At 39.1% G+C, this 12,789-nt stretch overlaps 1 protein-coding gene across 2 annotated transcripts in view; it reads left to right on the plus strand.

Moving 5' to 3' along the window:
• Nucleotides 1-12,668, plus strand: part of LOC135166685 (ly6/PLAUR domain-containing protein 6B-like) — a 60,674-nt gene extending 48,006 nt beyond the window's left edge. For both annotated transcript variants that reach the window (XM_064129200.1, XM_064129199.1), the window contains 5 exons: nt 7,892-8,050; nt 9,733-9,773; nt 10,478-10,576; nt 11,115-11,189; nt 11,717-12,668. In XM_064129200.1, coding sequence (XP_063985270.1) covers nt 7,903-8,050; nt 9,733-9,773; nt 10,478-10,576; nt 11,115-11,189; nt 11,717-11,926 — 573 coding nt within the window. In that variant the 5' untranslated portion in view covers nt 7,892-7,902 and the 3' untranslated portion in view covers nt 11,927-12,668. The remainder of the gene's footprint in view (nt 1-7,891; nt 8,051-9,732; nt 9,774-10,477; nt 10,577-11,114; nt 11,190-11,716) is intronic.
• Nucleotides 12,669-12,789: the final 121 nt, after the last annotated feature.

Raw genomic sequence — 12,789 nt, forward strand, 5'->3', positions numbered from 1 at the left:
CTCGTATATTTTGCAGCGGATTTTCCGGGTTCCGGTACGAGAGAAGGAGAGGAAGTAGTGGACGGGGTTAGGGTTTTCTTTCTAAGAGAAGAAGGCGTGTATATATCTTGGTCTCTGGTAGCGAGTTTAAAATAACGTTATTTGATTTAACGGAGCGATAGTGAAGCACAGGTACCCTCGACTTCCGCTGAATGGCCAATGGAAAAACAGTGAAAATCAAATTAAACGTATGGTAAAGAGCTGCCAGTCGGGTTGAATCTTGTTGAGAGAAGCGAAAGGTAATTCGAATTTTCTGAGCCGTCACCGGTGGAAAATACACGCAACGCCATCTCAAGCGGAATAACACGTCTGCGTTTAACGTTAACTGAGATTTTTTTTTCCATTCTGCATGAGTGAGTGAAGTAATTATGATGCAATTAATTTAGAAATTACACTTCCATTCGGTTTTTCATGTTTTCCTGAAAAAAAATAGTAACACTCGAGGGAGAATTAGGGAGAAGTTTCACCGGATGTCTGAGACGTTCCCGCGGAAAATACACGCAACGCCATCTCATGCGGAATAACTTGCGCTCATCCCGAGACAAAGTGAATTTTCTTCTTTACGCACGAGTGACTGAAGCAATTACGTCAAAATAATTCCAGAGAATAATTTTATTTTACGTCTCGCCGTAACCTTTTTATTCAACAAATCTCCAGACTTTTATCACATTTTTTTTTCTCCTCCATGTTTATGCGCCATGGAAATAGTATCTCCGTGTTTTATGAGGTCGGCTATATGCATATTTCATAACTGCATAAATTTTTACCGCTGAAAAAAAAAAAATCATGGACTGTTGGTACATGTGTAGCCTTCAAGTATAGGTAAGCCCTGGGTGAAAACGGCAACTTGAAATATCCAGTAAATGGAAAAGTGGGAGGCTTAACCCTCATCAACTCCCCTCAACCCCCATCTCCTCTCATCCCTTCGTCGCCATCATCACCTCACGTGCACTCTTTTGGATTAATTAAACCTAGTTAGCTTAGTCTAAAACGACTTTTCCCGAGTATCCAGAGGATGGTATGAGAGAATGAGAGTCTATATCATTTAGGTGTGATGCTATGGCTGCTTGCCCTCGGGGAGGACGACGGGGGGTAGTTCCGGGCGGCGACAAGCGATGGGGATGGATTTTTCCGTGGAAAATAGAAGAAAAAGAAAATGGGAGGGGAAAAAAAAGAGGATGAAATACGGGAAAAAAAATTCAAAGTAGCCGCGAGGCCTTTTAATCCTACCACATCGAGATAGATACTTTTGTGCTACCAACTGTAGCTAACACAGTTTATGGCGCTGGTAAAGGGGTGGAAAAGGGGGGGGCCTCAACTACCCCCGGCATCAACAATCAACCTTACGTACAAGGTTACGATGCCGAGAGAATTCGCTCGAGCTTTTGCAATTTTCAATTCCGAGGTGAATTTTCTGTCGTAATTTCTCATTATTTCATCGTAGATAAATGTATTCCGACCTAAATATTTTTACAACTCCGTAGATATTTTGTTTTATGTTCCGCGACGAGGGGGGAGAATGGACGAATACAAATTAATGTTAAAACGTGGGAAATTGCCTCTGTCTGCATGGTATTTTTTTTTATTCATTGGGTGGGATTATTATTCGTACTGGTTGGCAAAAACTTGTTGTGAATTTTAGTCCAATAGATTTTAACCGGAGTGTATCGCAAAATCTACACTGCATGTACCAATCAATAAACCATTATCAGGAATAACGAAAAATCAAATGAACGTTGACAAAGGAGTAACAAGCTATTGTGTATTTTTTGGTTTATTAAGTGTGGAATGAAAAAAATTGATCAATAAACTGTATTTTCTTCACTCCTGCAGTCGTTTCCATCCAATAAAGCAGGAACAATAATCAAATTCAGTATTCACTGGTGAAATTTCAACCATGAAAAAATGGCCAGTATCGGGTAGAGGACAAAAACCAGCGAGGTGGGGAGGGAGTGCATGTTAAATTGCTGTTATCGATGTGAAAGAATGGCTGAAAATTTCCATCTCAATGGGAAAATAAAAAATGCAATAGAATTTCGGGTAATACAGGGTTGAATTTTTTTTTTTTCGGTCCATATCGCGTACGACATACGCTCCATATCCATATTGGATAAGCCAATATGTTTTGGATCGTATATGCTCCCCTAATACCTTGACTCGACTCTCTCTTCTTGGTTCGGGATATCTTGAAAGTTTCCACAGAACCCTATACCATCATTTTACCCTCCTCGGGATTTTCTATTTAACCCCCTGGAGGATCTTACTTGGAAGTTTAGTCTGAGTAATATATACCGCCGTCTTTTCTTCCAAGATTCTTGCGGATACTTTTAAGGGGGTGTGAGGCTCATTGTTTAGGCGTCGCCTTTTTGATTCCAAGGGCGCAAAACGCTTCGAAGAGGTTCTCCCTCCGAAATTTCCAGAGGTCTCGAGTAAAAAGTTCTGGAAAATTCTGAAAAATGTCTTAAAACATTTGTTCAATTCATCTAAATTCGATGACGCGGTTTGAGAATTCTCTAAGTATAATTAATGGTTTTTTTCAACGATTGAAATTACGAAGTGGAGGCGCGGCCATGACAGTAGCCTCTTGGGGTAGGGGGCAGCACCGCCTTGTTCCGGATTACCCATGATGGCGGTGGCTCTACCAACCATAAATATTTACTTTCGCATAACGAAGCATTCTTTTTAAAAGCTACAATTTGAAATTCGAAAAACCCATGCGATGTTTATCTTAAAACATTGACTGATGCTGCACATTGAGACGGTATCGTGCAGAAATAAAATACAGGTGAATTAATTCCCTCGTTGCATCAACATTTCCTCAACCCCGTTATCATAAAAATTTCACTCCGCGGAGAAATATCCGGACGTCATTTCCCTTCAATAAAAATTTACGACTCGGATGAATGATTCAGAATAAAAAGTCGGAATGGGATAACGGTAAAGGGTATAACTCCCCGAAGGGCGGATATAGATGAGTGTAGAAAACAGAAGAAAATTCAATAATCCTTGCAGAAATTTGTCTACATGTTCTTTACCATCACGATGGGTTACATTCTCCACTGGGTACAGACACGGGCCCCAGTGTATGTGTGCAAATACAGGGGCTTTGACAAATGACAGTCTTCCTCGTGTATTTTTTTTTCTCTCTCTTCCTCTATCGCTCTGCTCTCATCACAAACACTGTTTTGCCTTCCCCGGAATACACGGCTGGCGCCCCCTATTGAGGCCATTGAATAATCAGCCTAACCAAGCGCCAGAAAGAGATATGGCATCGGGACGCCGGAGCTCGTTGGAAAAGAAGCATGAAAAAAAAAAAAAAACCGGATACCATTGCTGGCAATGTTTTCAGGGAGAACTTGTACCATCGTATATTGGTGGAGCTTTATCCCCGTTATTCGTGAAATCCGTGTGGAGATTCTTCGGGTCAAGGATGTGGAACGGATATAGGTATGAGGACAATGCTCGCTCCATTCTTCACGTCAATTTTTGCCAAGTCAGGGGTATGTGAACCGTGAGATGAGAGAATTGTTTTTTTTTTTTCGTATTGTTGATGATGGAAGACGATCAACTGATGGATTTAATAAGTCACGTGGCCGCAGGCCTTTCAAGCGCAAAAGATTTTTCATTGAAAAGCTCGATAGAAGTCCAATAGAATTTTTTTTGACGGATTTCGAGGCGGTTAATGGCACTATTACAATTTCATAATCTTCTATTCTCTCCCCTCTGGCCCGGTATTCACAAAGAACTTTTCCCCATTGTTGCCGGCAAGAAAAAAACCATAAAACAACTAATATTTCACATGAAAATTATTCCCTCCTTTGCAACCTCCTAAAAAGCCTTTGAATCTCCACATCTCGTGAATTTTTATCAAAGCAAAATAGAAGAAGGAAAAAAAAAAGAATCAGCGAGAAAATTACCACTGGGATACGTAAAAGGGGAAGCCTGAAAAGAGTCGGGCCAATCATTGCGCTTCGGAAAATCCACCTGGCGTGAGGAGAGGGGGATGGAGAGAGGGCCCAATTAAAATTATCGTTCAGTGGACCTCATCATTCGTCGCCACCTCGGCGCATCCTTCTTGATCCGGTGATAGGCTTCGACGTTGGAAAATGAACATTTCAACTTTTTATCCTGAATGTTTATTTTTTTCCCCTTTACTTTTTCCACCATTCTTGCTCGATCCCTGGGGTGTTATTTCAGCCTAGGTAACGGAGGAAGTTTTTTTTTTTTATCAGACTCATTTTTTTTTTTCGCTGCCTATGCACATTCCCTCAATTTTTTTTTCTCTCTTCCTTCTACCTTTCTGACAACCATTAGCACATACATCCGAACTTGCACCTAACCTCACTTTGACCCCTTGCAAATGAGAAGAAAAAGAGATGACTTTTTTAATTTGAATATTTCAAGAGTATGAGAACTATTTCGTTTGAGAACTTTTGAATTTTCTCGTTTCATCTGGGTCAGACAATTCTATTCCAATGAATCGTACTTCTCATCGCATTACAAATCTCTTCCCTCGATTCTATGAAAATGCATTCCAATGGGATTCCTCAATGCAACGCTGATATCGGATGAATTAACCGAGAGACTGTAAAAGAGAAATTCCACTTTTTCCAACCGATTTATTTTTTTAAAATTGCGAATGAAAAATCCTGGCCGAGAGGCGTTCGCCATGTCGACAAATTACAAGTCCGAACCTCTTACCATTGAGCTATCGGGTAAAGCGATTTTTTTTCCTCTTCGACGGCAGTTGATTAATCACACTTGAATATTTCAAGTGTAAGACAACCATTTCATTCGAGAACTTTTAAATTTTCTCCTTCGTTCTAGGTCAGACAATTCAATTCCAATAAATCGCCCTCTTCCTCGCATTACAAATCTCCACCCTCGGTTCAACGAAAATTCATTCAAATGGAATTCTTCGATACAACTCCGATTCCGAATAAATTAACCGAGGGTCCATAAAGGCGAAATTCCACGTTTTCCGGCCGATTTATTTAAAAAATAAATGGCCCCATAACGCGAACACATCTCCAAGAGGGGTTAAAAAAGAACTGTTTCAATTTGGTGAGAATTGAATAAAAAAATTCTCATTGCTCTGCAAGATGATTATCCGAGATAATCCACTCGCTGAAGAGTTGCATTCCCACTTGCCCCCGTGAACACCCCGCGAATACATTACAAAAAAAAACTTAAATCACAAAGCCAGATTATCATTATTTCCGATAAAACTTTCAAACCTGGAAAAACTGCTTTAATCCCCTTAATTAAATATATTTCACTTCCCGGAAAATCCATTGCTCCATCGAAAAAAGGAACTGGTAGAACTGGTGGTGCTTTAATTAATTAAACCTGGTATTAATATTATTAATTTTATTACACTAATGGCAATCCTCGGGTGGCCCACCCATACATTCTAGTTGGCTTGGGCATCCCTCTGTATAATTCGGAAAATGCCTTGCTCTTGCCACCTTAACTGCACTCGGTGGGTCGCCATCATCTTCGCCCACTTCTCGTATACAGTCTGGATTTTACGATGTTGAAAGAGGGTTCGTGTAATGATAATGGAAACGAGGAAAATAATTCCCGAGTTGTGCGGTTTTTGTTTGAGAAAATTGAGGTGAGGTGAGCTCCACATGATTTATTTTTAATTACATAACGTAATTAATTATTCAACCATTCGTTTGTTAATTAATGGAATTACGCGAATATCTTGATTACATTTCGTCGGTCTGATGAAAAACAAATATTGTTCACCTTCTCGGATTTATTTAATATAGACCAATGAGACCACTTGTTTCGCCACAAAAAATGTCAATGGAGCAATAAAAATAATAGCTACACTACACCTCATGGTCGTTAGCCATTCGATGCCTCTTACTTTTGTAGTGAAGCTCGAAGCGACTGTTCTTTTACCCCATCCTTTATTCTCTCTATCTTTTCTCCCTGAATTGCGTGTCCCATTGAGTCCGAGCGTGTAAAGCAGACGTTCTACAGGGGTGGATGGAGCCCCGGGAAAGTGAAGAAAAGACGAGGTGAATGAGGGAGAGGATAAAAGCAGACACAAGTGAAATTCATATTTTCTCTTTTTTCTTCGGTGGCTTTTTTTTTATCATTCACCTTTTCTCTTGATATCTCGGAATAATGACGCGCATAAAAAAATATATTCTTTTTTTTTTTTCAAGTTGAGATGATTTGATGGTAATGCCGGGGTGTCATTTTCCCATCACTTCATCAGGCTCGAGATAATTTAAATATGTGGAAAAACCATTCCGAGTTATTTTGAAAAGGTTTGAAACGTGTACATCATGTGCGATAGCTTCAAGATTGACTTGACCGATACACTACCGCGCATCATACCATTCACGTACAGGAGTCACGGAGAGTTATCCTCCGTCACAATCTGCCGTAGAATTTCATTCGCCTGTCGCAAGAACTGAAAATATCCCAACCACGCGTAAATAACGAAAGGGGAACGATCCGTCGGAGTGGAACGAAATTCAATACATCAGGATGTGGATTCAAAATAGGGAGAGCCTCTGGTTTTCCCTCACCAAGAAAATACTAAAGTGCAGTCGAATGATTTCACCAACGAGCAGCAAATGGGATTCCTCGCGGGAAATTACGCATGCTGACATGCACCTCACGCTATCCAGGAACTACAAATTGTTTTGGGAGGTGAAAAAAATATCGTGAAAGGTAAATGCGCAAGTTTTAGTGGAAATAAAATGCGAATGCACGTAGAGGACGTGGATGGAGATGAGGGGTTAGATTCTATTAAACATTTTCATACTTCCATAACATCCTCAACAACTCCGAGTGGATCAACAGACGAGGAAAATCAATGATGTGAAAATTGAATTTATTTTTTCATGAGAGAAGACAAGTTTTTTTCTAAAATTTTTGGAGAATATTTTCCGAAATCGGGATAATATTTCAATATTTTAAGGTGAGTACATCGATAAAATATTCGAAACTGATTATTCCCCGTATGTGGCTGATACTTAATCCCCAAGTCGAGCGCGAGACCTGATCCGGATTATGATAAGTGTAGTCAGTGGCTTCATCCCGCTCCAGTGAAGAGGGAGAGAGATTTCCGGCAAAAGCTATCGGTGTAATTCCCCAATCCAGATCAGGATCACTGGAGTATCCTGTGGCCTCAGTTCCATTTCTATCCAGCGTACACAACTCATCGGTTAACAGATAGATTCCGAAATTGCTTGTGGAGACTAAAACTCAGTGAAGGAGATACTCTTCAGCCAATGGTAAATGGTTAAGAGACATTGCACTGTCCCCGGGGCCGTTTTAATCCCGGAAAATCGATGACAAAAAAGCGAAAGACGAGCGGAGTAAAGGAGGTACAAAAAAAAAACATGGTGGACTATCCCCAGAGTACGAACAGAGTCCATTTTCACAAAGAAGTAGAAATGAGAGGAGAAAAATGTGGAGTGTCCGAGAGGGTGATTCTCATCCCTTCTGTCTCTGTATCACTTTCCTTTTTGCTCCCTCTACCGCCCTTTTTACGTACGGGAAAATTACTTTTCGACTTCGGTGTTGTACTTAAGAGCCATCATTCTCGTTCAAACGGAGTAATTTAATTAGTCGAGGGCTGGAGAGAGTGATCGGCCGCTGAGGGCTTGACTAATTGAAAAATGAAAATAATCGATCATCACCCTATTTCAGGGGTTAAAAAAATGGGTAAAAATCCCAAATGTATTTTAAATGTCAATTGCATGTTTGCTATCTCGGTCTAATTGAATATTTACAGATTTCGAATTCTGGTAATGAATTCCTATCATTTAATTAACATTCATTCCTGAGAAAAATGCAATTGCCCTCTGATTTTTTTTTCCAGAGATGTGAGGAATGATCACGTGGGTTATGGTAGGGCTGCTCCTAGCTGCGGAAACTACATGCGGCAGGAATCTCGTATCGGAAAACGAGGTTGGCAAGGACGAGTTGAAAACGAAGCAAAATGGACTGAAGAGGCCAGCGGACGAGGAAGACACATATCGTGAGTGAATTTCCAATGTTTTTTCACTAATTAAAAAATCTCAGACGAAAATCTTTGCTGTGAAAGTCAATTTTAATCTACCTTGGGGAATTAATACTTCATTATTTATGGTGAGTTGGCGGAGTACTGGGGATCCATGAATTAAACATGAATTATATCAGGCTTGAAACCAAAAGATCGTATGTGCCAAAATGCTTCTTTGCCAAAAGTCTACCCATTTGAATTGGAGAAGCAGCGTTTTAGCATTAATAATGCATACCACTCAGCATAACCCAGAGCAAAGGGCGTATCTCCATGCATTAAGCTGAGGTACAATTTTATGACTGGCGACTAAAATTGCAGCACGTACTGCATAATTCAGTGAAATCATTGGGATTAATTACCGATTTTTTAGACGAACATTTCATTTTAATTCTATGAACATTATCCACTCACAAATCTATCTCAGCAAAAAATAATTTGAGTTCGGCGTGAGATTTTATTCATTTAGATTTGCATCAAGTATTTAATATTTTTTCCAAGCGGATACATCAATAAAAATGATATTTCTATCAGTATCGTTTATTAAATCAACTTCACTTTGAGGTCAAGCGAAGTCTCCTTGTGCTGCAGAGTTGCGAGAGGTGCTTCAATTTTTAAAAGACTCGTTTGATCAACTATTCCAGCCGACCGGAAATCGTTCGCTTACTCCCTCCAATCCATAGCAGAAATTAGCTCGATAAACTTGCCCTCCCGGATTTTTTCCCCCAGATAAATCAATTTAAAGTTTGACCCTTTTCATTTAGACCTTCTTACTGGGACTCTTTGCCTAACACAATTTCAAGATAAATCTGAAAGTTTTTTTAATAAGATTTGCCGGATGTCTGCGTTTACTCCCGAGTTGAGATTTAGATTTTCCTGATGCATGCGACAATTTCACGAGTTTAACCGGAGTTATAATGTATTTCAAGATTATGATGGAACACTTTAAATTATGAAAATTATATTTGTCAAGCGGCAAATTAAATTGGAAAATTTTTCAAAGTTGTGCACAAGTTACAACGTCAGTAGAACTAATTGCTGACAATTGATCAAGTGGAACACTAAGATTGGGGAAATCTTAATTCACTATTTCATCTATTTCGAGGGATTATTTCCAAGAGCTTCGCATCGTCAAACGGCAAAAATTTTTATTAGCCAACAGGCCAGTGAGGCCAGTGTAGCTTAATCAAATTATTTATCATCCCTATTGACCTAAAAGGGAAAGTGAAAAATCCTGGCCATTTCCTGTATTAATTTCGTCCAGAGATTTATTCAGATCTGGCCCTCTGGAGCCAAACAACTAAAAGCCACCTGACGAGTTCTTTCCCTTAATTCCATAGGCGGGAGACGTGAATGCGAATGGGGATTAAGCAAACCGGGGGAGGAAACCCTCCCGGAAAAATATATATGAGGAACAAAAAGCCATATCTGCCCCATTCGCATTAGACTTGGGTCATATATAATTTTTTGGCCCTCACATATATTTTTCCATGTGGCTAAGGCTGTCAGTTCGGCGGTAAGTCTTCAGGGAGTTTTCCGGCCACCATCCCCTTTCTTTTATTTTTCCAAAAATTATTGGGGTCATATTCCCGCCTCAATGAAGAAGATGTTGACATCTAAATCATCACTGACGTGTTAATTCGATTTTTTTTTTGTTTCAGGTCTAACGTGCTACACTTGCGTCAACGTCAGCGATAACCAGGTATCGACGGCTCCATTAAACACTCTCCGAGAGTATATAATACCCCTATCGCGGTTGGTCCAGAGACCTCCCTCTCTTCACATACACGACTGAGCTCTCGGTGATTCTCTCCCTCTCCCACTCAATTCCCTCTCTCTCTCTCTCTCTTTCTATTCCACGGATCTCTTCACCCATTCTTGTCCGCAGCCCCCGAAGGCTCGTTTTGGTGAAGCCCAGACAACCCCACCAAGAGTTGATTTATTTCACGACGTCTTATCGATACCCCTGTTCTATTTTGAGAGGCCACATCCAGCCCCCGAGCAGACTAATATATCCTGGGTTATAAAATTTCTGGGATTATTAGATTTCCCATTTTTAATCGGATTTATCCCATTTTTTTTTTCCTTCACTCCTTACTGCATTTCTTTTGAAACGAATATTTCAAGTTTTCGGAAAATTAAATTCCCAAATTTAAACCCAATTCGCAATTTTTCCGCTCTCGTCTCTCTTGATATTTCAATTTAAAACGTGAAAGCTCGAGGGAGAATGTCTATTCAACTTTCAATTGATTCGTGAATTGTCAGTGTGACATCAGAGACTGGAATCGAATTCCAGAAATGAAATTTTTCATCGGAATCCCCATGGTTCTCTCAATTGTTCTCTCCCTCAATCGCGAAAAAAAATTCTTTGCATTTTTTTTTTTAAATTCTTGAATTCTTCAACAGATGTGCAATAAATGGGCTATAGACACACCTTGTCCAACTGGTGGTCGGGATTTCTGTCGATCGCTGCATATTCTTGACAGTCGTGGCAACAGTGTCTTGGCGAGTATTTGAAGCAATTAATTACTTTCTAAAAATAATTATTTCAATTAATGGACGTGGGTTAGCGAATGCAATTGAAAATGCAGAGAATTAATGTTTCTGGTACTTCATTAATATGCAAAAATTAATTGCACAGACGATTCAACTGATTAAGAATTAGACACATGACGAATAATAATCCACGATACTTGCAACTACCGTATGCAATTATAGTGAGGTATTTGAGCACATTCTGTCATTAGAAATTAAATTCCATGTCTAAAAAGTCTTCTGCCATTTCCTCCTAAAGCCAGTGACAACCGAGGTAATCCATCAAATCAAAGATTCCATATTCATCTCCTCTGAAACGCTCAACCACTTCAGTTATTATGGAAACGTCAATTTTCAGCAGTGGTATTTCGAGAATACCCGATGACCCAATTCACCAAAAGGTCATGGGGTCACTCGAGTATATCCCAGGGAATAATGTTCGAATTGTTGGACAGGCCCCTGGGTTATGAGTAAATGGTAATGCAGAATTGTCTGTTTTATCATGCAGGTCAGTAAGAGTTGTGCCAGCAGTGCCGAGTGCGGTCCAGCATCCGTCGGTTGTGTGCCTGTGGACACCCAGAGAGTACGAATCAATATGATATATTTCTATCCATCGAATGAAACTCATTATAGGCGCGATATGATTCCATTAATTACTCTAATTCATGAGAATCTCACGTTTCATCGTTACACTGAAAGATATTCCTGCTTTAAGAAGAGAAATATTCCGTAAAAATGACAGAACTCCCGGTTTTCTTATTTATTCGAAAAACAAATTTGAGAATTAAAGTGACGATATCATAATTTTTCACAGGGGCTTCGGATAAAAATTACGAAACACCCTGGAAAAATTCTCTGAATTCGCATTGACTTCCGGCGACCGAAGTAAATGTGAATGATTTTATTTCGTTCTGTTCAAATTTTACAATATTGGGAATATCCATTTTGAGGGCAAATATTTTAATAAAAGATGAGCCATTCAGGCAGAGTTGTTGATTTTTAATTTCATAATCGTCGGAGCTTTAAATATACATGACGCGCATTTCTCTTCAGTGGATTTTCCCCTAAAATGAGAAAAATAAAATTTAAACATTTTATTTTTCCATCCAGATTTGCATAAGCTGCTGTGACATGAGTTACTGCAATGTTGAGTCACCCACGAACTCCACAAATGCAATATACACACGCAAGAGACGTGGTAAATCCAAAGGTAAAAGAAAGAAACCGGGGAGAAATGATTCTGGGACAGCTATTCGTCGCATCTCCAATCTCAGTCTGACGACACTCGTGGCCTCACTCCTGTATGCATATCATTGTTGAGGGAAGACGAGAAGGAAATATGAATTCCCCGAAACTAAAAACTAATTAATTAATTGATAAACTAGCACAAAATAAAAGTGATGAATTCAAATTTAAAAAATGAGGAATTGTTCCATCTCTTCTTGATTATTAATCAATTTTAGCTCATACCTTGTTGAAAGCAATTAATTTTTCAATTGACGAATTGATCATTTATTTTGCTAATTAAATGAATGATAAAAATGAACAATCAGTTCCAATTGTGTTCTGTAAGAACTAAAATGATAAATCAATTAGTTGACCAATTATTTTTTCATTGATTAACGTGAATCAACGATGGATCTAATGTGTTTTCAAACGAGATCAATTACTAAAAAAAATACTAAACAAGTAAATTAATTAAGAATAAATAATGTAGGTGAATGAAAATGAAAACTGAAGCGAAATCGTTATTTTGGGATTTCGATGATGGAGATAACGGTCCTAGGAATTCAATTAGACTCATGCCAAATAAATCTATCGTAATTGAAAAATCATGAATAAACTAATGCATTAATTAAGAAACTACTGGAATGCCGGAGTTTGAATTGAGGGATTGGGATGGGGCTAATTCGACACAATGCGTACCTAATGCTGTTTAACTTTTGAGAATCTATGGACTCGCCTACTTGAGACTCACTGCTACTACTACTAATTATATATACACAATGGAGATATATATTAGAGATAAAATACATTGTTTCGGCATAATGTAATACTGTTGGTAATGGAATAAAAGAGTCATTATGAGGTTCTGGGATTTTTCGTCCTGACTATTAATCATTTTACTTGAGGTGTCAGGCAACCTCTGTCCATGTACCTCCCCTATTTTCAGTAGAAACCTC

This window comes from Diachasmimorpha longicaudata, chromosome 10 (genome assembly GCF_034640455.1).
Source record: "Diachasmimorpha longicaudata isolate KC_UGA_2023 chromosome 10, iyDiaLong2, whole genome shotgun sequence".
NCBI classification, from domain to species: domain Eukaryota; kingdom Metazoa; phylum Arthropoda; class Insecta; order Hymenoptera; family Braconidae; genus Diachasmimorpha; species Diachasmimorpha longicaudata.